Source organism: Fusarium falciforme, chromosome 5, assembly GCF_026873545.1.
Source record: "Fusarium falciforme chromosome 5, complete sequence".
NCBI lineage: Eukaryota > Fungi > Ascomycota > Sordariomycetes > Hypocreales > Nectriaceae > Fusarium > Fusarium falciforme.
In genome coordinates, this window is record NC_070548.1 from 706886 (window position 1) to 727315 (window position 20430).

The 20430-nt window shown below is 51.6% G+C and overlaps 8 protein-coding genes across 8 annotated transcripts; 6 read left to right on the forward strand and 2 right to left on the reverse strand.

The window, feature by feature from the left end:
* Positions 1-349: 349 nt before the first annotated feature.
* NCS54_00647400 (Protein kinase domain-containing protein) lies at positions 350-2889 on the forward strand (the record flags this gene model as incomplete). The annotated part of the gene is made up of 4 exons (XM_053151931.1): positions 350-695; positions 747-1522; positions 1571-2392; positions 2440-2889. The coding sequence occupies 4 exons, from the start codon at positions 350-352 to the stop codon at positions 2887-2889; spliced, it is 2394 nt and encodes a 797-aa protein (XP_053007906.1).
* A 1378-nt stretch (positions 2890-4267) lies between these two features.
* On the forward strand, positions 4268-5873 carry NCS54_00647500 (Hypothetical protein; the record flags this gene model as incomplete). The annotated part of the gene is made up of 7 exons (XM_053151932.1): positions 4268-4411; positions 4458-4523; positions 4618-4664; positions 4716-4933; positions 4982-5535; positions 5586-5696; positions 5745-5873. 7 exons carry the CDS (start codon positions 4268-4270, stop codon positions 5871-5873), a joined length of 1269 nt encoding a protein of 422 aa, XP_053007907.1.
* A 949-nt stretch (positions 5874-6822) lies between these two features.
* Positions 6823-8024, forward strand: NCS54_00647600 (Hypothetical protein; the record flags this gene model as incomplete). The annotated part of the gene is made up of 4 exons (XM_053151933.1): positions 6823-7003; positions 7054-7557; positions 7603-7914; positions 7972-8024. 4 exons carry the CDS (start codon positions 6823-6825, stop codon positions 8022-8024), a joined length of 1050 nt encoding a protein of 349 aa, XP_053007908.1.
* A 651-nt stretch (positions 8025-8675) lies between these two features.
* Positions 8676-10288, forward strand: NCS54_00647700 (MFS domain-containing protein; the record flags this gene model as incomplete). Its single annotated transcript, XM_053151934.1, has 3 exons — positions 8676-8841; positions 8888-10079; positions 10129-10288. 3 exons carry the CDS (start codon positions 8676-8678, stop codon positions 10286-10288), a joined length of 1518 nt encoding a protein of 505 aa, XP_053007909.1.
* A 160-nt stretch (positions 10289-10448) lies between these two features.
* Positions 10449-12074, reverse strand: NCS54_00647800 (Hypothetical protein; the record flags this gene model as incomplete). The annotated part of the gene is made up of 3 exons (XM_053151935.1): positions 10449-10880; positions 10930-11389; positions 11440-12074. The coding sequence occupies 3 exons, from the start codon at positions 12072-12074 to the stop codon at positions 10449-10451; spliced, it is 1527 nt and encodes a 508-aa protein (XP_053007910.1).
* Positions 12075-12606: 532 nt separating this feature from the next.
* Positions 12607-13612, reverse strand: NCS54_00647900 (Hypothetical protein; the record flags this gene model as incomplete). Its single annotated transcript, XM_053151936.1, has 4 exons — positions 12607-13188; positions 13240-13443; positions 13498-13515; positions 13568-13612. The coding sequence occupies 4 exons, from the start codon at positions 13610-13612 to the stop codon at positions 12607-12609; spliced, it is 849 nt and encodes a 282-aa protein (XP_053007911.1).
* A 1123-nt stretch (positions 13613-14735) lies between these two features.
* On the forward strand, positions 14736-16080 carry NCS54_00648000 (Hypothetical protein; the record flags this gene model as incomplete). Its single annotated transcript, XM_053151937.1, has 2 exons — positions 14736-14904; positions 14954-16080. 2 exons carry the CDS (start codon positions 14736-14738, stop codon positions 16078-16080), a joined length of 1296 nt encoding a protein of 431 aa, XP_053007912.1.
* Positions 16081-19092: 3012 nt separating this feature from the next.
* Positions 19093-20136, forward strand: NCS54_00648100 (N-acetyltransferase domain-containing protein; the record flags this gene model as incomplete). The annotated part of the gene is made up of 2 exons (XM_053151938.1): positions 19093-19483; positions 19535-20136. The coding sequence occupies 2 exons, from the start codon at positions 19093-19095 to the stop codon at positions 20134-20136; spliced, it is 993 nt and encodes a 330-aa protein (XP_053007913.1).
* Positions 20137-20430: the final 294 nt, after the last annotated feature.

The following is a 20430-nucleotide window of genomic DNA, read 5'->3' on the forward strand; positions in this document are numbered from 1 at the left end:
GCTTAGATGGCTCTGCTATTCTCAATCCCGCGCTTTGCTTGACCTGCATTCATGCAGGTCCGCGGTCTTTGTGCATCAGCTTAGAGCAAACTCTCAGATGTTTTTAGACATTGTGGGTTGAAAGAGTCACTGCCTGTTAATACACTTCACTTGCGAACCAACAACAGACTTGGCAGTGAGGCTCTGTGGGTGGCAACAGGGGCTGCGCCTCAGCCTTCTCATTCACTCCTGCATGAGACGTCACTGCTTCTGTGACATGAGATCTACTTGGCATTTAACCCCTTCTCTTCTTGACAACCTGAACTCTTAACTGTTACGCACTCGCATATGCAGTCAAATCGTGACCTTTATGTCTCAACACCGCGATTCGGGATCGTCGCAAGGTCTCCTGACAGTCCGACCCCAAGAGACGTCTAGCGGAGGCGCAGGCCTCGCTGTCATTAGGGGGAGGGCAGTCGAGGACCTTCAGCTTAGACCTGCACGACCTGGAGCTCTATCTGCTCGCTCTGGTCTTGCTACTGCTACACCACCTGGGACCTATCAAAGGTTTATGCTGGAGCATCTTGCAAAGACTTTTGGCGATGAACATTTGTCGTCCGCGGGACCTAGCAATGCTGAATTTTACTCCACAGGCGGTCAGTTCGCTGACTTCAGCCGCGAGCGCAAGAACAGCACGGCAGATACAGTTCTTGGAGGTATGATGCCTTGACTTCTCGACGCGAAATGAACTGGGCTAACAAATGTAGATATCGACGCAAGACTACGCCAGCCGGGCCTGATCCACGAGATTGAGATAGACGACGAGGCGGAATCTCTCAACTTTGAGCAGCTGGGAGAGGCTGAACCAAAAGAAAAGCCCGAGCCATCGCAGAGAGAGGTTGTCGACCTCAGCTGTGTCAGAAACGATTTGACGGCACTGGTGACGAAACATGGGTGTAACACATCCTTCTTCTCCTCATGCACCGGAAAATTCCTCTCCGACGTTCGTCTCTGGCGCTACATGGACCAGCCCAAGGTGAGGGCTATTCTCGATCAGTGTGGCCTGGAGGGAGTCTCGGACGATGAAAAGGACTGGTTGGCCTCCAAGATCTGCAGCAAGCCGCGGTCAAAGACGGATATCGGATTCATATCGTACCGCAAGATCCTCGCACTCCTGATTCGCATTCAGAAACAGGGTCAGATCAGACGGTTCGTGGATGAAGAGTTGCATGATGGTCTACTTCCTTTGAAGCAGGTCGACGGTCCTGGTGGGTGTGTTCAGCTTGTTCTTGATGAGAGGAGTGGCCCTCACCCATGCTTTGCGGACTGGGATCATGAGCATATCGAGGACTTTGCGTGGAAGCAATGGGAGATGTGCGCGCCCTTCTTCAAGACTGAAAACGACGATCTTCGACATTATATCTTTCCCGGAGGTATCGCTATTCCACTTATCCCAGCTGGCGAGGGGCAAGTCGAGGGTGCAGGAGGACATGTCGCCAAGGTTCAACTGCCTGAAACGCACGGAAACCTCAGAACCCGCCAGGTGAGTATCCCACAGACTTTTCAATTCTATCTGCTAACCTATAAGCAGACTGGCGAGAGAAAGCAACTTTTTGCTGTAAAGAAACTCAAGAGCTCCGACCGCGGCGCCTTTGAGGCCGAAGCTCACGCCTTGGGCCGTCTCAACAAGATCAGAAAGCAGCACGAACAAGAGACGAACGAGAACACGAAGCACATTTCCATGATAGCGGCGACGTTTGAGATTGAGTCTGGAAACATATTGCACTTTTATCTCGTCTTTCCCTGCGCCGATGGAAATCTCCGCGAATTCTGGAACATGCACTCGACGGCACAAGACCCAGAACACGTCTATGGCCTCTCCCGTTGGATGGCAGAGCAGATCCACGGTCTCGCGAGCGCTCTGAACATTCTTCACGAGTTCTACGCCCACAGAGCCGAGGATGACGATGACCCCCGAAACCACGGTATCCACGGTGACATCAAGCCCGAAAACATCCTCCGCTTCACAAACTGGGACGGCGACCCAGGAAAGCACGGCGTCCTCCAACTCGCAGACTTTGGCTTAACAAAGTACCACCACACGGCGACAGTCAACCACGTTGACCCGCACATGCGGTTCCACCCCTACTGCGCACCCGAGGTGCAGGCTAACTGGCGGACGAACCAGTCGCTCGACACGTGGGCCTTGGGCTGCTTGTTCTTTGAGTTTTGTCTGTGGGTGGTTTTTGGGAATGAGGGGCTTAGGGGGTTTGATGAATCGCGGACAGTGGTTAATTCTGACGGTAGTATGACAGTTGGCATGCTGTATGAGATTCATGGGTATGGGACCTCGGGGTGTTGGCCATTTCCTCGGGTTAACAAGAAGATTACCATTCATGAGGGTGTAGTTCAAGTACGACACCCCGATATCCTATTGTTTCTGACACTGACAGTTTGTAGTGGGCAAAGAAGATACATGGATTACCTTGGGTTCCCAAGTTCATCCACGATCTCGTCGACATAGTCGTTACCGACATCCTCGTCCCCCGCAACGACTCCGGCGAACATCCCACTTCACCCAACGACGGAAGGGGATCATCGCAGTCATCTTCTCCTCGAAGTGCAACTTCCCAAGAGTCCCGAACTTATCTACCCATGAGGCGAAACACCACGGTGCGCTCCGAGCCATCGCGAGTGCCTCCCCCAAGAAAGAGGTTCTGGTCTACGGATTTGCCCAAGAAGCGAATCAGTATGTCGGAGCTCTGCAATAAACTTGAGGGCATGGTTGATCAGGATGAGGAGTATTTTACTCGGGGGTTCAGCTACGACATGGCGACTTTTAAAACGGCCAGGCCTTTTAGGTATGTGAGACAAAAGGGGAAGCGTCCTCCCCTCGGCGTCAAGGTGTAAGATCCGCGGTCACATCACTTGTCATCAAAAATGACAATTCCAGGGGAATGTACATTGGTTGGGCATGGGCATTGGGAACAAACAAGGACGATCTGTCGGCATGAGCGTCACTCTAGAACAGGGGGCATGGGGAATTGGCAAAAGTGTAACTCATTATCGTGTATCATTACTTGGGCTCATACATCTCAGTAGCCTCGATAGTAGCTTGGACTGTTACCCGCAGCTATGCTATTGATCATGGCCACAACGTCCTACATCTTTCAGTTCACGATGCTATTGAACAGGGGGACAAGACTTACTCTGGTCAGACTCTGCCTCACGTAAAAGTCATATCTATCCGTGAGAGGAGCATTCTATGACCGTCAGTAAACAGTAGTTTAATCCCAATCAGACATTCACGTACATCAACCTTCCACTCTCCAACACCCAACACCTTGTCAAACTCATGCTTGGTCCGGTAGGGGTCAAAAGAAGACGAGTGTATAACCACGTCAGGTTGAAGGATCCATTCCGGACGCTTACTCCGACCAAATCTCCATGATGTCATGTTTCAGATTCTTTTTCAGAGTAGGGTCGTAAGTTTTGAGGCAGAGGAGGCGGTGTCGATGTCAGTTTGCCTGAGGTGGACATTTGCCTGGTTAAGTAGGCGACGAGACATGCCCGGTTTCTACGAGGCTCCGCATCTCACATCGAGAATGGTTTCACTAGAATGCATCTAGTCTCGCTACGTGTTCGACATTCGTTGAACAAACATGTCCTCGGCGAGAATGCACCTCGGTCTAAGCAGATAAACCACAGTAGCCGGGCGAGCTCTATTGATTGAGGCTCTGCAGAATGGGTTGTCTGACTGCTTCATGTCGGCTCCCGTGGGGAACAGCCTGGTTTACTCGACGCCGTCGTCTCATTCGTCGAGTCGAGAGGCGACTGACCAGGGTCTCTGCAGCCATCCAGTACGCCTTGTGCTGCCTTTAAAAGCCTTGTCACAAGCTGCTGAGATTATCTATCGTTTCAAACTCCTGTTGTAAACTGCCATTTCTGGCCGTTATCAGCTGTCTTTGCAAGCTCTTACAAGCTGACGTTGTAAGCCGTCGTCATGAGCTGTTGAAAGCGACCGTTACAAGCTGATATTTGGCTACCTCTTCAAGCTGTTGCAACGTTCTATATAACGTCTCTTCAAAATTCCATCAATATTTGGAATACTTTTGTTTTGGGTTATTGTTCTTTGCGGCTTTGCAGTTTTACCCAAAGTGCGACCGCAGCCCAACCTGATCTGCCCATTGCACTTCTGAGGCTGTGTCGAGGCATTCTCCGCTCAACAAATATCTTTTGACGCAGCCTGAATTATCCGTCATCTACATCCTTCAACCTCGCGACAGTTATGGCGTTGAAGAAGCAGTACGAGATGGATCGCGTCTGGAGGGACTTTGAGCCCACAGACGAGTCCCTCAGTCACCTCGACGGACCGTCTTATGGGGAGTCATCAAAAAGCTGCTTTTCAATTACGAGCGATAGTCTCTTATCTGTAAGACCTTGGCCATGTTGTGGTTGATTGTGCTAACGATGCGCAGACCAAGAACCTCAATCATTATCGAGAGATTCGGGGTGAACAAGACTGGGTATCATGGAAGACAGATGTAAGCTTCTCATTGCCTTCAGCATAATCCAATTCTTCGGCAATTCGTCAAACGACATCGCTTCAAGTTGATGTCACTGGCTGACCCATCTCAGTGTGTTCCAGCCGTCACCAGCACATCCAAGCCATCCTTCTCTCTCCTGTCAGTATCCCCATCAGCATCGCCATTGTGTTTCTTCTAACAATTTCTCAGAATGTGTCCTCGGAAGGAAATCACCGATGCCGACCCTAAGGTGTTCTCACGAGTCCAGCATTATCGCATGGCCTTGTCCTGGATCCCCATTCAAAAGACCAAGTTCAAAGATGTCTTGAGGCGAATGCACGTACCCTCCGTCTTCATGGACATGGTCAAGCGACCTAGAACCGTATTCAAGAAGTCGAAGAGCTCGGTACAGGGCCAGCCCTGCGAAGGTAAGCATCCCTCTTCTGTAATTGCGATCAGCTCACTCACCAGTCCAGTGTACATACTATCTGTGGACTCAATATTGACGCAGTACACGGCCATGAGCGTCACCTACTTTCCCAATACCCAGCAAGTCTTTGGCATCTTCCTAGGATACGGTTCTCCGGACGACGTCACAAATATGGCGTCGAAGCTCTTCAACAACAGGGGTTTCATCGATAATCCGTTTGTTCTAATATCCGCCTTTTTAGAGCTCGAGAGGAAGCACCGCCTCAAGCAGGTAGACGACATGATTGATGGGCTGAGAATCAAGATCAGCAAAGGCCAACACATCCAGAAACCCGATGAGGAGACTTATGACGATCAGCCCGAGACCTTTTACGAGCTGTACAATCAGGTTGGCGTGCTAAGATCTCAGCTCAACATGTGGAAGCTACAGCTCGACAAGCTTCTCAGCATGTGCCCGAATCTCCCCGCATTCAACACTCTAGGCACCGAGGGCTTTGTGCTCGAGCCTGCAGACTACGTCACCGAAGTCCGGGAGATCTTCGAGGAGAGTGCCATAAGATGCGAAAACGTTATGCAGGCGACCTCACTTGCCTTTCAAAAGGCTTGCCTCCAAATCCCTCACAGAAGATGAACCGTATCTAACAATCACAGGAACTGGCTGAAGTTGCACGCCAAGATTCCAAAGTGGCAATTGGCGATGCTCAGCAGATGAAGGCAATTGCACTTCTAACAATGTTTTTCCTCCCAGCCACGGCAGTCGCGGTAAGTCTCACACTTCAAACAATATTAGAACGGTCACTGAGAAACCAGGGCTTTATGGACGCGCCCGTGTATGACTGGGAAGGCAAGGGCCACTACTTTTGGTACATCGCAGGACCTCTTACTGGGGCGGTCATGCTGATGTACTTTGTGTGGACAACCATGCTAAAGACGAGATAAACTGTTGGTTATGTACTTGTTCTGTCACCCCGCACACGGCAGGGTTGCATTCGGTTCCCGCGGGGTGTAATCATGAATGGAGGCAATACCTAGAACAGTAATCAACTCCCGTCTTCTTTTCTTTTCTGCTGAGGTGAGAACTCTAAGTTCATCTACTGTGAAGCCAAGAATACAACTCTTCGGCCGAGAGAGAGCGGAGTCGGCTCCGGAGTGTGTCTTGTTGCGGAAGCTTCAAAAGTGGGCTCTTAAAACGGTCAAACAATTATTGTCCGGGATGTTCGGTTGATGGTCATCCAAGCCTAGGCTTGCACCCTTGACGATGTCACCTGGAGCGGCGTCCTCGGGTGTCCGGAGTCTCTTTCCAAGAGTGTAGCAACATACCGAGGCTTGCTGGGGATGTCTATGCCCGTTGAACAAGGAGGGGGATGATTACGAATCGAAAAACAACAGTTACGTATTCAATCCGTGTAGAAACAAAACGCCCACCGTCAAAAGAAAAAAGACTGGTGTTCCAAATCAAGGCGCCTTAGCCGCTCTTGGAGAAGCCCCCCGAGCCTCGGTATCCGTGTCCGCCCCACCTCCCATCTCCGGGGAGGCGAGGGGTGGCTTTTTTCAGCTGGAGAATGTAGATCCCCGACTTGACCGGGCGGCCGATGGTCTCCCCGGGGATATATCCTGATGGGAATAGCGTCCGTGATATGTGGCACTCCGGGCCTTGAAGGCGGGGCCGAGTAGCTAGATGTTTCTTCCTACGTAGTAGGGGGGAAGGGGAGGTTGAGTTGTGAGGCTGGTTGGAGGTACAAAAAGGTTGCCCCCCTCGACGTCCTTGGTTCCAGTCGTACTGATACTCGTGTCAAGGTTGGACTTGTAACGAACGACGAGCCTTTAGTACAACCTGCTGTACACATTCACTTGCATCTGAACTTTACGTTTCACCACATTGCCCAACATGGCTCGCGATAACCTCTCCATCCTGCTCGCTGAGCGTCCCACCACAGACATCATCCCCGGCCAGACATTCTCCCAACAGACTGCCCCAGCTCCTACGCCGTCCGACCTCAAGGATGGACAGATCCTCGTCGAGACTCTCTACCTCTCTCTAGACCCTGCCATGCGAGGATGGCTCCGAGGTACGGCACCTTCCCGAGTTGATTGATTGATCATCTCTAACATGTCTCAGATGCCCGATCCTATCTTCCTCCCGTTCAGATCGGCGAGACAATGCGAGGTGCCTGCGCTTGCCGCGTTCTCGCCTCCAAGAGCAAACTCGCCAAGGAGGGTGATATCGTTGCTGGCTACCCGGGATGGACAGAGATCGCCATCCTCCCCGAAGGCCGCTTTGAGCCCCAAGCCAACTTCCCCGGCGTCCAAGAGCCTCATGACATGCTTTCAGCTCTGGGCTCTACCAGTCTGACGGCCTGGGTTGGCATGACCCAGATCGGTGACCCCAAGCCTGGTGAGCTCGTTGTTGTGTCTGGAGCTGCTGGCGCTACTGGTAGCGTTGCTGGTCAGATTGCAAAGATCAAGGGCGCTAGAGTTGTGGGTATCTGCGGAAGCGATGACAAGTGTCGATGGCTCACTGAGGAGTTGGGTTTCGACGTGGCTCTCAACTACAAGGCCGAGGACTTTAAGAAGAGGTTCAACGAGGCGACCAAGGATTACATTGACGTCTACTACGACAATGGTAAGTCTATCGACCCTCCCTTCAACTCAACCTAACATGTATCAGTCGGCGGCGACATCCTCGACATGTGTCTCATGCGAGCCAAGGAGCACGCCCGCTTCGTCGAGTGCGGCATAGTCAGCCAGTACAACGCTGCCAAGCCCCAAGGACCCCGAGCCTTCTCCCAGGTCATCACGATGCGCATCAAGATGCAAGGCTTCATCGTCCTAGACCATGTCAAGGACTACCCCCGCGCACGAGCTGAGCTAGCAGGCTGGATCGCAGAGGGCAAGCTCAAGAAGACCGAGACCATCGTCAAGGGTGGGCTCAAGGTTGCCGAGCAAGCCTTGGTGGATCTTTACAAGGGGATTAACACGGGTATGTTTTTGTTGTGTTTTTTGTTTTGTTGGGTCTGAGCTAACGATTTTTTGATAGGCAAGATGATTGTCGAGATTAAGAATCCGAATGAGAGCCCTTCGAAGCTGTAATGGAACTTGTACGACAGAGATTGAGATACCTAGCGGGATGTATAGATAATGATTATATCAATGACCTTGAAGCCATCGACGATTCGTTCACTTCGGAGTGTATGCTCCGGATCATCAACGAACCATTTCAAGCAGTGTCACTTCTAACTTGTTCAGCCAAACTAACCAGAGAACCAACATTCTCTCTATCATAGACCGAAGCACACTCTGCGCTGTTACACCATCACGAAACTCGCTCTGCCAAGTGTCCAGGGTAAGTCAACCGAGAAAAAAACCCTTCACAACACCAACATCCCAAGTCCCCTTCAATGAAGCCATTTTTATCACCCCCCACGAGCGGCCCCGATCCCAGCAGCTCAATCCCTACTAGCGAGCCCATGAACCCCCTCTAGCCAAGGGTCCGTCGTCTGTAGCTGAGGCTTAAAACGGCCTGCAGCGGTTCTTGGTCTCTTTGATCCCATTCGCAAAGTGACGTAAAAATTCACTCAAGTCGCCAATATCATACCAGCCTTTTTTTGCTTAGGCTAGTCAGATCCTGGTCGCGGCGTAAAAAAATTGTTGCGTGTTTTTCTACCATCATGAATTATATCGCTCTCTCATGATATCTTGATCCTTTCGCCACATCAAACCTTCACCGTTCGGTATCGCATCATGGGCGCACACGAAACTCACCAGACCGACAGCGAAGCTGCTGTCGGGAACAAAGATGAAGCCATCGCTATTGTCGGAGAGGAGCAGCATGCCATCGATCCTGTGGTGGCTGCCCGCGCCGTGAGAAAGATTGACCTGTTTCTCATCCCCGCCATGATTGTCGGCTGTATGTGCCTCACCTCACCTCAATAGAGTCGTAACTAATCTTGTAGATGGCCTCGTGTACTACGACAAGGCGATTCTAGGCTCTGCTGTTCTCTTTGGTATGACTGCCGACCTCCACCTCACCATCGTGGACGCTTCAACTACGCCTCCAACAGTCGACACCCGACGGCTCAGCTGGGCCACTTCCCTCTTCTACTTTGGCATGCTGGCTGGTCTGTACCCCATGACGTTCGCCCTCCAGCGCTTCAACATCGGCCGCGTCCTCGGTGGTGTCGTGATCGTCTGGGCTGCTATCTGTATGCTCACTGCTGCTGTGACGTCGTACCAGGGGTTGTATGTGCAGCGCTTCTTCCTAGGTTTTGTCGAGAGTATCATTCCTACGGGATTCATGTGCATTGTGTCTGGGTATTATACGCAGACTGAGCAGTCCCTCCGACAGAGTTGGTGGTTCTCTTCGACTGGCATCTTCACCATCATCGGAGGCGCACTCAACTATGGCTTTGCGCAGATTACGGGTGGTGGCCTTAAGAGATGGCAGTATATCTACCTCCTCGCAGGATCACTGACATTCCTCTTCGGCCTCTTCTGCTTCGTCATGCCCAACTCACCCGTGTCAGCTTGGTTCCTGACCAAAGAGGAGAGATTCGCTGCCGTGGAGCGTCTTCGACATGGCCAAACCGGTGTGCGATGCACAACCTTCAAGACATCACAGCTTAAGGAAGCCGTTCTCGACGTCAAGATCTGGCTCGTGGCTCTGATGATGGCATCCGCATACACCGTCAACGGCGCCGTCAGCGGATTCGGTCCTCTAATCGTGTCGACCTTTGGCTGGAGTACCCTCCACTCGATCCTCTTCCAATTTCCCCTCGGAGGACTCTGCTTCATCGTCATCCTCCTCACAGGATGGCTGGGCACAAAGTTCAACAACATTCGCATCTTCATGCTCATCTTTACTTGTCTGCCCGTCATTGCTGGATGTGCCATCATCTGGAAGAGCGAGTGGTCGTACCGTGCTGCGGCGCCTGTGGTGGGATACTCCATCACCGGCTTCTTTGGAGGAACCGTGAGTCTCATCATCACTATTGGCATGTCTAATGTTGCCGGACATACCAAGAAGAGTTTCATGGCTGCCACCATCTTTGTTGCCTACTGCGTTGGAAATATTGTTGGCCCTCAGCTTGTTTGGAGCCAGACCAAGAACGAGCACTACCCTGCCCTATGGCTTGGTTTGATCATCTGGTAAGTCCTGTGCCGATCAGAGTGTTCGCAAGTGTCTAACGATGCATAGTTATATCATCTGTATCCTCGCATCGACTGCTCTCTACTTTGTTCTGCGCAACGAGAACAGGAAGAGAGATGCCGTCCCCGGAGATGAAGCTGAACGAGCCAAGCTGGCGTTCCAAGACTTGACCGACAAGGAGAACCCCTACTTCCGCTACGTCTACTGAGATACCCCAAAAGTACTGTTTGAGAGAACATGAGAGAGAGGAAAAGTACATGCGCTCGGCATCTAGCCCGCAGCTATTATCATATGCATAATCTATATCTGTAATGCTTACCCCAACGCCTAAACACTCTACCAACATGACACACCGCATGATGCCCGCCTCAAAAGATCCTCTTAATGCTGGGTCCTACCCATTGCACCTCTGAGCAGTTTCTCTTGTTCCTCCACTGCTCAATCCTCTCCGTCATCCACCCCGACTTGAAGTCGACCCATCGATCTTTGCGATCTGGAGGTGGAGGGATGACGTTGCCCTTGTCGTCCTTGACCTCGGGCTCGATGATCTTTTCTGGTTCTCTTGCATCCCCGACTCGAAAGGATTTGGAGAGAACGCATTTCTGCTCATCTCTCCCTCTCCAGTTAAACTGGAGACACTCGTCGTTGTCGCTGCAGTATGATCCGCAGGCGTCAAACGAGTCAATCTTTGCTTCAGGGGGAGCAACCCAGAAATCCCATTTCCCATTGTCCCAGTTGTCGGCTACCTTGCGGTCACCTGGGTGATGGAACCTCCAAACATCCGAGTAAAGCAACGGCCGCTATACACCAGTCAGCATGTAAAACAACAAAGACACCAGCTCAACTTACACCAAGCTTCCTCTGGCCAAACTCCCATCTCCAGACATCCACCATGTCCTTGGGTTGGGTCTTGTGCAACGTCATAACGGGCTGGCACCAGTACTTGTCGCTAAACGGGATGCTATGCAGGGGATGTGGGTTGAAGAGCGGCCAGTATCCCCGCAACGGCACGCTCACGTTCCACAGCGCCCAGCCGAGGACGCTGTCGCCGCAGCAATCATCGCGAAGCATGGGAAGCCACTTTTCCGGCGCCGGAGGTTCAATGTACTGTCCGTAGGGTGTCGTCTTGCGCACTAGGAGGGCCTTGACGGCGCCGCGGCTGAGGACAAAGCCAGGCCCGCCGTTTGCGAACCATGTCTTGATGTCCTGCTTGACGTCGTGGGTTCCCGGCGAGGGAGAGCCCATGTAGAGGGGCGCATCGGGATCGAAGGTCTGAAGGAATCGAAAGGCGTTGTCCCAAAAGACGTATCTAAAGGAGTTATAAGCTTGTGTATAGAAACAGTAATCCAGGGCACCAACGTGTCTGTCTCAAAGAAAAAGTAAAAGTCCTTGTTGGGCTTGGTCCTCCATGCGCGCTCAATCATGGGCAAGAACTTGAACTTGTCCATCCTCCAGCCATTGATGCGCGCAGTCGCCTCCTTGTCCACATCGAGTGTCCCGTTCTCGCGCATCTCCTTCTGCCAGATGTAGTTTATAAAATCGGGGTTGTCGTGGTAGTAGAGCTCCGGCAGGTCGGCCAACACATCGATGACCTGGTGTCCTCGTACCTCCTCGTCGAGATCTGAGTATACGAGCAGCTCATCCTTGCCAAAGCAAGCGCTGACGCTGTCAAACTGAGCGTCGATCCTGTCCTTGGCGTCTGCGTGACCCAGCTTGAGGACGGGTTGGATGGTCTGGAGGAGGTGCTTCGGAAAGCTGGCGCATAGCTCGTTGGTGGTCTTTTCCGCGGGATCGATGGAGACGGGGAAGAAGGAGCTGGTAGTAGAGAAGGAGTAGTACTGGGAGACGCCATAGCTGCCGTGGATGCGGCTCCAAAAGACGAGGATCAAGAATATGACGGAGCAAGAGCCAAAGATGGCCATGCGACTGAATCGTTTGTTGAGCATCATCCGCCGGGTGCCGATCGGGCCGGCGGGGGTCCAGAGGTTAGGCATGGGAGCTGTCGCTCAAACATGGCACTGAGGCCCGGAGAGCAGGAGACTTTTCGAAAGGTTGCTCGGTCGCAAGTTGAACAGAACGTGGAAGAGGAGGCATCGCGGGATGGATGAAGCGGGCAGGGATGTGCTCCAATCGAGACAGGGAACGTCTAGCGCGATAGGGGGGGAGCCCGCTGGAGGTCCACTAAAGTAGCCTCTAGGGCCTGTAGAACCTTGTTTTGGACCTTCAACTTTGTTAGAGACAGGGTGTTGTGGGATATCTGGCCCCTGAAATTGTTTTACAGTGTTCTGAGAAATTTGCAGATCAACAAGAATATGTCTCATAACGAAGCAAAATCATCGTCTTGAGGCAGGTCTGTCATGATGTTCCTTGAGTGTGAGTTTGGCCTCACATTCCTGCCCAGACTGCCAAGCTTGGGCTGTCCTATCCTCACTTGAATCAAGGGGAAAGGTTCAAATTTTGTGAAACGTAGTTTGAATCGTGTATATGTGAATTGGTTTAAACTCCCTTTCCTGCCCTCGATGGACATCACTCCACATCCTGTGGATCACGGCCCTGGGCATTGCGAGCCCTGAGTCCTGAATTCCCAGACGCAGTGCGGAAGACAGAGCTTGACGAAGGATTCTCATGAAGCGTGATGCCATTCTCTCCTTCATGAGACCCTCCGCTTGACTGGCATTCTTGCGCAACAACTCTCTTGGACTCCCTGGTCGACCACCTCTTCTTGATCCACGGGAGGAAGTTGTAGTATCCTCCGCAGGCAAAGACACCACACCAGAGAACAAACTCTGTGGCGTAGATGACGATTCCGAGGTAATCAAGTTCCGGCTGGAAGAATACAGACGCGAGGGAAAAGACATCGCCAGCTGCGTCGATGGCCACGAATAGGAACGAGATGCCGCGCACTGTTCGGTGAACCCAAATGTCCCAGTAGTGACGCAGCACACCCGCCGCGAGAAGGGCTGCAGAAAGAGAAGCCATGAGGATCATGGGCCATTCAATGTCTTTGGACTCGGGGATGCGGAGGGCAATGATTAAGCCTGCTTGAATGCCCCCCATGACGGCTGCAATTGGGACGACGACGAGGAGTGATCTGTATACACTCCATTTCTGATTGCCGTCAGTTTCCTACTTGCACAACTGCTTGGATGGTTTTCTTACCCTCTCATAGTAATAGCACTGAATCCAAGTGACCAGACTCAAAAGCGTCAGGATCTGAGGTTGAATGCGCAGGGCGATGTTGTACTCCTTGACGATGTTGTAGACACCAAGAGGAACACCCGCCCAGGCCCAGAGCATCATCATAGATGGCTGCAGGCCAGTCGCATTATGCCGACGGTAATTAACGACAATCTGAGGAATCAACTAGAAGTTCGGTTCGTCAACCAATGTTTACTCTCATGTTGTCTCATGACAAACCTGGATCGACCAGCAGACCTACGCGGCGTTAGCAACGAACATCAACAGTAGGGAAAGGAGAGCATCTTACGGCTCCTAGAGTGCCTAGCACATTAGCAGCGACAGGAACATCCATTTTTATCTTTACAATATTGATTGTAACAAGGAGAAAGATCCAAGCGCAGTCGCAAGATAAAGATCACGTTCAAGGATTCGGAGCTCCGAACCGGAGAAGCGAGATGGGCAAAATGAGCGCGCCAAGAGATGTTAGGCCGTACTAACAAAATAGGTGGTAGGCTTAACATCTAGCTCTAACGTCCGTTATCGGGACCTAGAAAGCTCGCAAAGATCATCATGAGATAAACGTAATACGGAAGAAACCTAATCATGGAGTGAATCATGATTCTGTAATACTGGATTGAGCTGGTTGACGTGATCTTTGGTGATGAGTTGGTTCTTGGGTGCCACGCGGGTCAAGGAAAAAACGAGACATCAGTATGGAAATCTGCCCGCCGTAGTTTATCTTTCCCTGAGGTAAAGCAAAAATAAAAAAAATAATAAATAAAAAAAAATCTAATATTTCAATTAAATTATAATCTTATTCTTATACACTTATTATAAATCTAGCCCCAATTTTAAATAAGAGTTAGATCTTTGCTATTCTGCTGTCTCGTTTTTTCCTTGACCTCCATGGGTGCTTGCTTGGCAACACCAAGGCACATCACGCACCTCTCTTTGTTAATACACTTTGGATGGACCCGTTGATCAAATTAGCATGGCATGCTGAAAGGCAAAATGTTATGGGCTGTGCCTGGGCTATGCTCAGGCGTTGGCTATGCCTTGCAGGGCATTTCATCCTCCCAGGTGCCGAGTTTGCCGGGCGCTGTGAAGGATCTTGTGAACTCGACCAAATTGCTGTCTCTTGGATACAATACGATGTTTGTATTTCTTGGCTTAATAAATAGTAATTATTGAATCCTTCTGCAAGGAACTCGTGCCATTCACGTGGACCTCTGTGTTGCCAATTCTTTATCATGAAACTGACCTCATCCTTCCAGAACTTACGGCAAACAGTCTTGAACGAAGTACGGCGTCAACGAGGCGCAGTTGTTTCGACTCCATGAATTGCATTCGCGTACGGATCGACGGATCTGAAACCCTGTTCATGTCAACGCAATGTGGAGCGACACCACAACTATAACTACACGCTCTCGCGGACACTTCTTGAGCTGAAATCTTGGCATCAACATTGAGCAAATATGGAATGCAAGTTCCTTCATCTTTTCGCGATACTGTGCTTGTTCGCTTTCCCTGCGGCTGTTGGCTGGTTCAGTGTCCTCTCTTGGGCTGAAACCGTCTCTGTTGCTAGGGATGCATGGGGGTTACTCTCCCGGTACAATGTGCCCTTCTATCATCAAGATACAACTGGTAAGAAAACAAGTTGTTGTGACAGGAGGTCATGTGTTAATATGCTTAGATGCTTTGCCTGAGCAGTCCAGACACTCAGTCAAGGAGTATGTGAATTCGATCCTCGGGTCACTCAACACTCCAGCCCCACGGCTCCAGTGCCCAGTACCAGATGCTAAACGATACAATCCCCTTCGAGAGCCTGCCTCTGCAGTGCCAGGAATCGACTACATCTTTGCTGTACGGGTGGTGAATAACCTGGACCAGCTGCCCACACTCCTTGGCGCCGTTGTCAATGCCATGATGCTCCTAGGACCATACCGTTGCGCCTTGACAATCATTAGCAGCGGCTGGAGACCCCCAATGGACGATGTGCTGGAAGAATTGCGTCTTGGGATCGAACACCTAGGTGCAGTTTACAACTACACCTCCTTCGCTTACGGCCCTCGCGTTTATAAACATCGCAATCGGGCGATAGGCGCTGTGCGGAATGCCAAGAAAGAGGTGTCAGAAGACGCGACGATTGTCTTCCTAGACGACGTGGACATTTGTAGCGAGGATATTCTTGAGTTGATTCTTCAACGGGAGAACCTGGGAGCCGATATGACATGCGGCATGCAATGGACTCTTCGCAAATCAAGCGACACTCCCTTGTTTAAGAACGACGGAACTTGTCGAGATATGCAGGGGGACAAGTTCGGTCACGTCGCGCCTGAGAAGTGGACTCAGGGGACGGATGTCAAGGAATACTTCTGGAAATCGTCCAAAGACCAGGCTCGGTTTGACGAGAAGCGGCCCTTCCAGGTGTTTTCCTGCTGGGGCGGCGCAGCAGCCTTCGCGGGCTCTACCTTCACGAGACTCGAGCAGACGTTTAGATTGCCGGTAAAGGGGGCAGAGTGCACTCAGCCAGACACGAGACTATTCTGCAAAGACATGTGGTCCCACGGTCGAGGAAAGATTGCAGTTGTTCCCAGCGTCAACGTTGCCAGACACCAGGACGATGACTTCAATGTCAAGAAGAGCATAGGGTTCACTGCAGATCTGGTGCGGGGACAGGACCCCAAGGGAGATCGGATCGCCTGGGTGAAGGAGCCGCCTAAGGAGGTGCTTTGCTCCAAGAAGAGGTGGGAAGCGTGGGATACAGGTTTGCCTTTGGATGATCCGTGGGATTATGAGCTGCAGGAGGAGGTTTCATGATTTGAGAGGAGTGAATGGAAGGGTTGAACTGTACTTGCTAGGATTGGTAAGGACTCTAGAGCAGACTGAGAGCGTGTAGATGTAAATGCATGATGAAGAGGCTATTTCTAGAGCGTGAGCGTACGTACATGCGATGTGCTGCTAACAAGTCTTGTCTTCACTCAACTCCCCAGAACGCCCTTCGACATGATCTACATCGAAACATTTCTCCCGGTTGAATTGAAGGGACCAATGTATTAAATACCCGTTAAACAGCACCATAGCTGCCGAATCTTGACCAACCGCTTCTGAAGCCGACGCGCGTCCTTGCTCCACTGCCCACGATCTTCGGATACCACGTTGGTTAGCCGACTTGTTGGGCCTCCCTTGTCTCCACGCGGCACTGGTCCCTGCGGCTCAAAATAAGATCTGGGGTAAACAACTACAGTCGATGAATGCTAGATTGATTGGAAGTTCCCTCGGTTCCTTAGTTTGGGGCCAGGGTTGACATCGACGCCGGCGACAGGGGCAAATCAATGAGGCTATTCCCGAGGGTAGTGCGAGCCTCAATATGATGTATAGGGCAGTGACAAGTCTTAGACTCACCTCCATCAATTATAGTACGAGTCCCGTTCATGTCGTGCCTTCTTGCTATGCCGACTTGCATCATGCCTGGTTTCAATGGTGATGGAGCCAAGTATACCGATCAAGAAAAAAGACAAGACACTCGAGGGGTAGCGTGCAGCACTGGCTTCTCTAAATACCTTAAAATAGGTACATTGATAAAACATAATGCTTTATATCTCTTGTGGCTGCCATTTCACTGTTTCTATTAAACCTTAATAGTTACCCTCAGGGAGGATACACAGATTGGTGCCCCTGCGCTGGCGTTTTTTCTTGACCTGCGTGTTGAGCCAAACAAAAGCTTTGTGGCAATATAGAGACTGGCCCTTATAGAATATGATTGTTGTCATCCAATCCCTGATATGATGCTGTGGCTTCTTGTCTGCGGCGTCCGCGGTATCCTTCCGGGGTGGGCAAGGACCAGGATCAAGCAGTGTCCGAAGTCGCTCTTCTCCTATTTAGACAACGAGGATGAGAACTAGCAGGATGGAGCCTATAGTTTGTATGTGGAGGGGTATATCAGCTAGGTTTGTGTGATACAGCTAGGCTCTCTGTCCGGGCCTGTTTCCGGCGAGGGTCTTGGAAGGTTCAGTCGGTATAACAGATTCAAGTCCAATACATGACCTTCTTAGAATACAAACTGCGTCTGAAAGAAGAGTATGAGCCCATCCTCAATAAGATGATGGTAATAAGTCAATGGAACTGCAGCATGTCTCAGCCAAACCTATCCTTCGTCTCCAAGACACCATTCAGGTATAGCCATTACCACCCCACGCCCGTTCAACAAGGGTCCAAAAGCCGTGGCCTCGGCTGAACCGCTCTTACACAGACATGGATGCTAACGAGTTTCCTCTTGAAGATAAGCGGGCCGTCGTGGCGTGACGACAGACGGACTGCACCCGTAGATCGGGAAGTGGTCTTGGCCATCTCCAAGGTTGCTCTTGTGCATCACTAGATGCGTTATAAAACATCGAGGTGTGGTTCTGCCTGGCTTGGCGGGTGGTCGAACTCGTGGGTCATGGCTGGGCCAGGGACATGTGGGAGTTGGCTATAACCAAGTCGCTGGGTTAATCCAATGATATATCTTTGTCCTTGACCGAGTGATCACTCTTCTTAAGATGGTAGAAGAACAGCGAACAGAGGCGAGACGACAGATCTCTAACAAGCATCCAAATCGACTGTTCGACAACAAAAACATGAGAAACTACGAGGGTCCAAGATGGGAATTCGCCTAATTACCTTCTTGGACTAGACAACTCCGGTTTGTCGTAACCGAGAGCGGAACCCATACAAAAAGTTGTTCCGCGACTCCGGTCCATCCTTATTAGTGCACCTATTTCGTCTCCAACGGACTTTGAGCGGACTTTTGATCTGATAAGTCAAGAACCAAAGGTGGCAATGACCTGGCTCCCTGCTATTGCCCAGAACAAGTTAAAGATCTGAGGCTCAGGACAGCTTGGGAAACCCGTGTGCGCGGTACCATCTCACAGCTGAACACACTATTATGACAGGGAAACCACCTGTTGGAGGACAAAGCGCTTATCTGATCCGAGACTGTGGTGCTGAACCATGCTAGTCCTCGACAGCCCCGTACCTGAGTGAAGGAATTTCTCTCCCACCTGAAAAAAAAAGGACCTGCCAAGAACGGTCTACCGTTGTAAGCTCATGTGTTCGTTCCCCCTCGGATCCCGTTTCGGGAGGTCTGGTCCGACGCCTCGGACCCCTGGTCGCCAAGGGCGCGCTAGACTTCGGATCAGATAACTTTAACACGAGGAGTGCAGACATGGTGTAAGTGGAGGGCGGAAGGCAGATGGTAAGTTGACGGGCAGTCTAGACCTTTAACTGACACGTTTGTCTGCAAGAGTTCTTGAGCGATTAATGATTACCATGAGTGACTCAACTAGCATAGGAAGCAGACGGGTTAAACCAGTCTCTGACCGGATTCTCGGCTTGTCTTTTCATGTCACCCACGATGTACGCACCTGAATGTATACCTCCCTAAGCTAGCCTCGCCCAGAGCGAGGGGCCACACCAGTTCAGTTCAACCCTGTCGTCCAAGTGGCGACACCCTCAGCACCCAGTTCGAGCTGAGTCTTCGCCAAGGGTCATCGGCAGACACGCCTCGGCCCATGGCGGGTGCGCATGTGGTTCAGGACGGGGGACCTTTGCCCTACCAACAAGGGTACCTGCGGAATTCAGCTCCGGAGATGCTGGTGGCTCGATGGCAAGATCGGACTGGGCTGGCCGATGGAGATGAGAGGAGGGGTTTATAACTGTCGCTTCAGCCTCTTGATCTCGAACCGTTTTTGTCTATCCGAGCTTCTTTATACCCAGTTTCTTTGTCAATAGTAACCGCTTGACCATCGCTTCTTTCTCGATACACCTAATTCATCTTCATCAGTCGTCAAGATGGTTCTGGCAGTGACCCCCGCGTTGATCCCGGACATCCCGGAGCTCTACGACATCTACTTCAAGGCCTTTGACAATGACGACATGGGCCGTCGGATGGTCGAGATCCTCTTCCCCCAGGGCATCACCCCCGAGTTCAAGAAGGCCCACGCCGCGGGAACGCTGGCATACTGGCACACTTCCAACACGCAGTTCACCTTCAAGTGTATCGACACCGAGACGGGCGAGATCCTCGGCATGGGTTTGGCCGATCTGGTCTTGAACCCTCCCGAGAAGAGAGAGAACCCTGGTGTGCAGTGGCTTGAGGGTAAGGAGCGTGAGAGGGCTGAGAAGATTCTCAACCCCCTTTGGGATGCTCGAGATGAGCTCATCGGCGGACAGAACCACATCTGTAAGTTGCTTGACCCTGTTCTGTCCTGACAAGGCTGCTGACACTCGACAGACGTCCATGTCATCGCCGTCGACCCTAAGCACCAAGGCCGCAAGGCCGGCGCCCTCCTCTGCCAGTACGGCATCGAGCAGGCCGAGCGCCTCCAGATCCCCATGTACTTCGAATCATCCCCCACGACGCTCGGCCTCTACAAAAAGGTGGGCTTCGAGGAGCTCAAGAAGCAGGTGATTCACGCGGCCGAGGACCTGGGCACCCCCGAGGACGTGGTGGTGCCGCTATGCATCCGCATGCCCGCCGCCGCCAACGGCATGTCCTTTGAGGAGTGGCAGGCCAAGGGGTACCCCAAGTTCGAGACGAGGCCCATCGACACGAGTATCCTGGCAAAGGCTGCGAGCGCTGCTGCCGGCGGTACTGATTTGCTCGGTCTGCTTGAGAATTTGACCACGGCTTGTGGTGGAGAGAAGAACCTCATGGCTCTCGCTTCTATGGCTTCCACTATTGGTGTTGATAAGCTGCCTGGGCTTCTGTCACTCATGGGAATCTCATCTCCTGAGCCCGCAGCAGCAGCACCAGCTGCTCCCAAGGCGGAACCCGCGGTTGTCAAGCCCACAGAGACAACAGTCGAGACGACGGTCGAGGTGGCCCAGCCCTAGATTTCTTGGTAGTCAGTGCACGGATGATGGAGCAGGTTAGCAGTTTTACGAAATACCCCAAGCAGAGAAAGAAAAAAGGAACAAGGATGTTGTATAGGTAGATGCTAGCGAGAGAGAACAAGGGGGGGTGCCCGACATCGGTTAGATGGCTTGTTAAGGTACCTGAAAGAAAAGTACGTACCGAACTTAATTTGCGTTATCAGATCATCAGATAAATTCGTCCCACATCGTGACTCTTGGCACACGCGACAAGAACCAAACAAGACCAGGCCCGTTAAGTAAAGAGTGTGAACC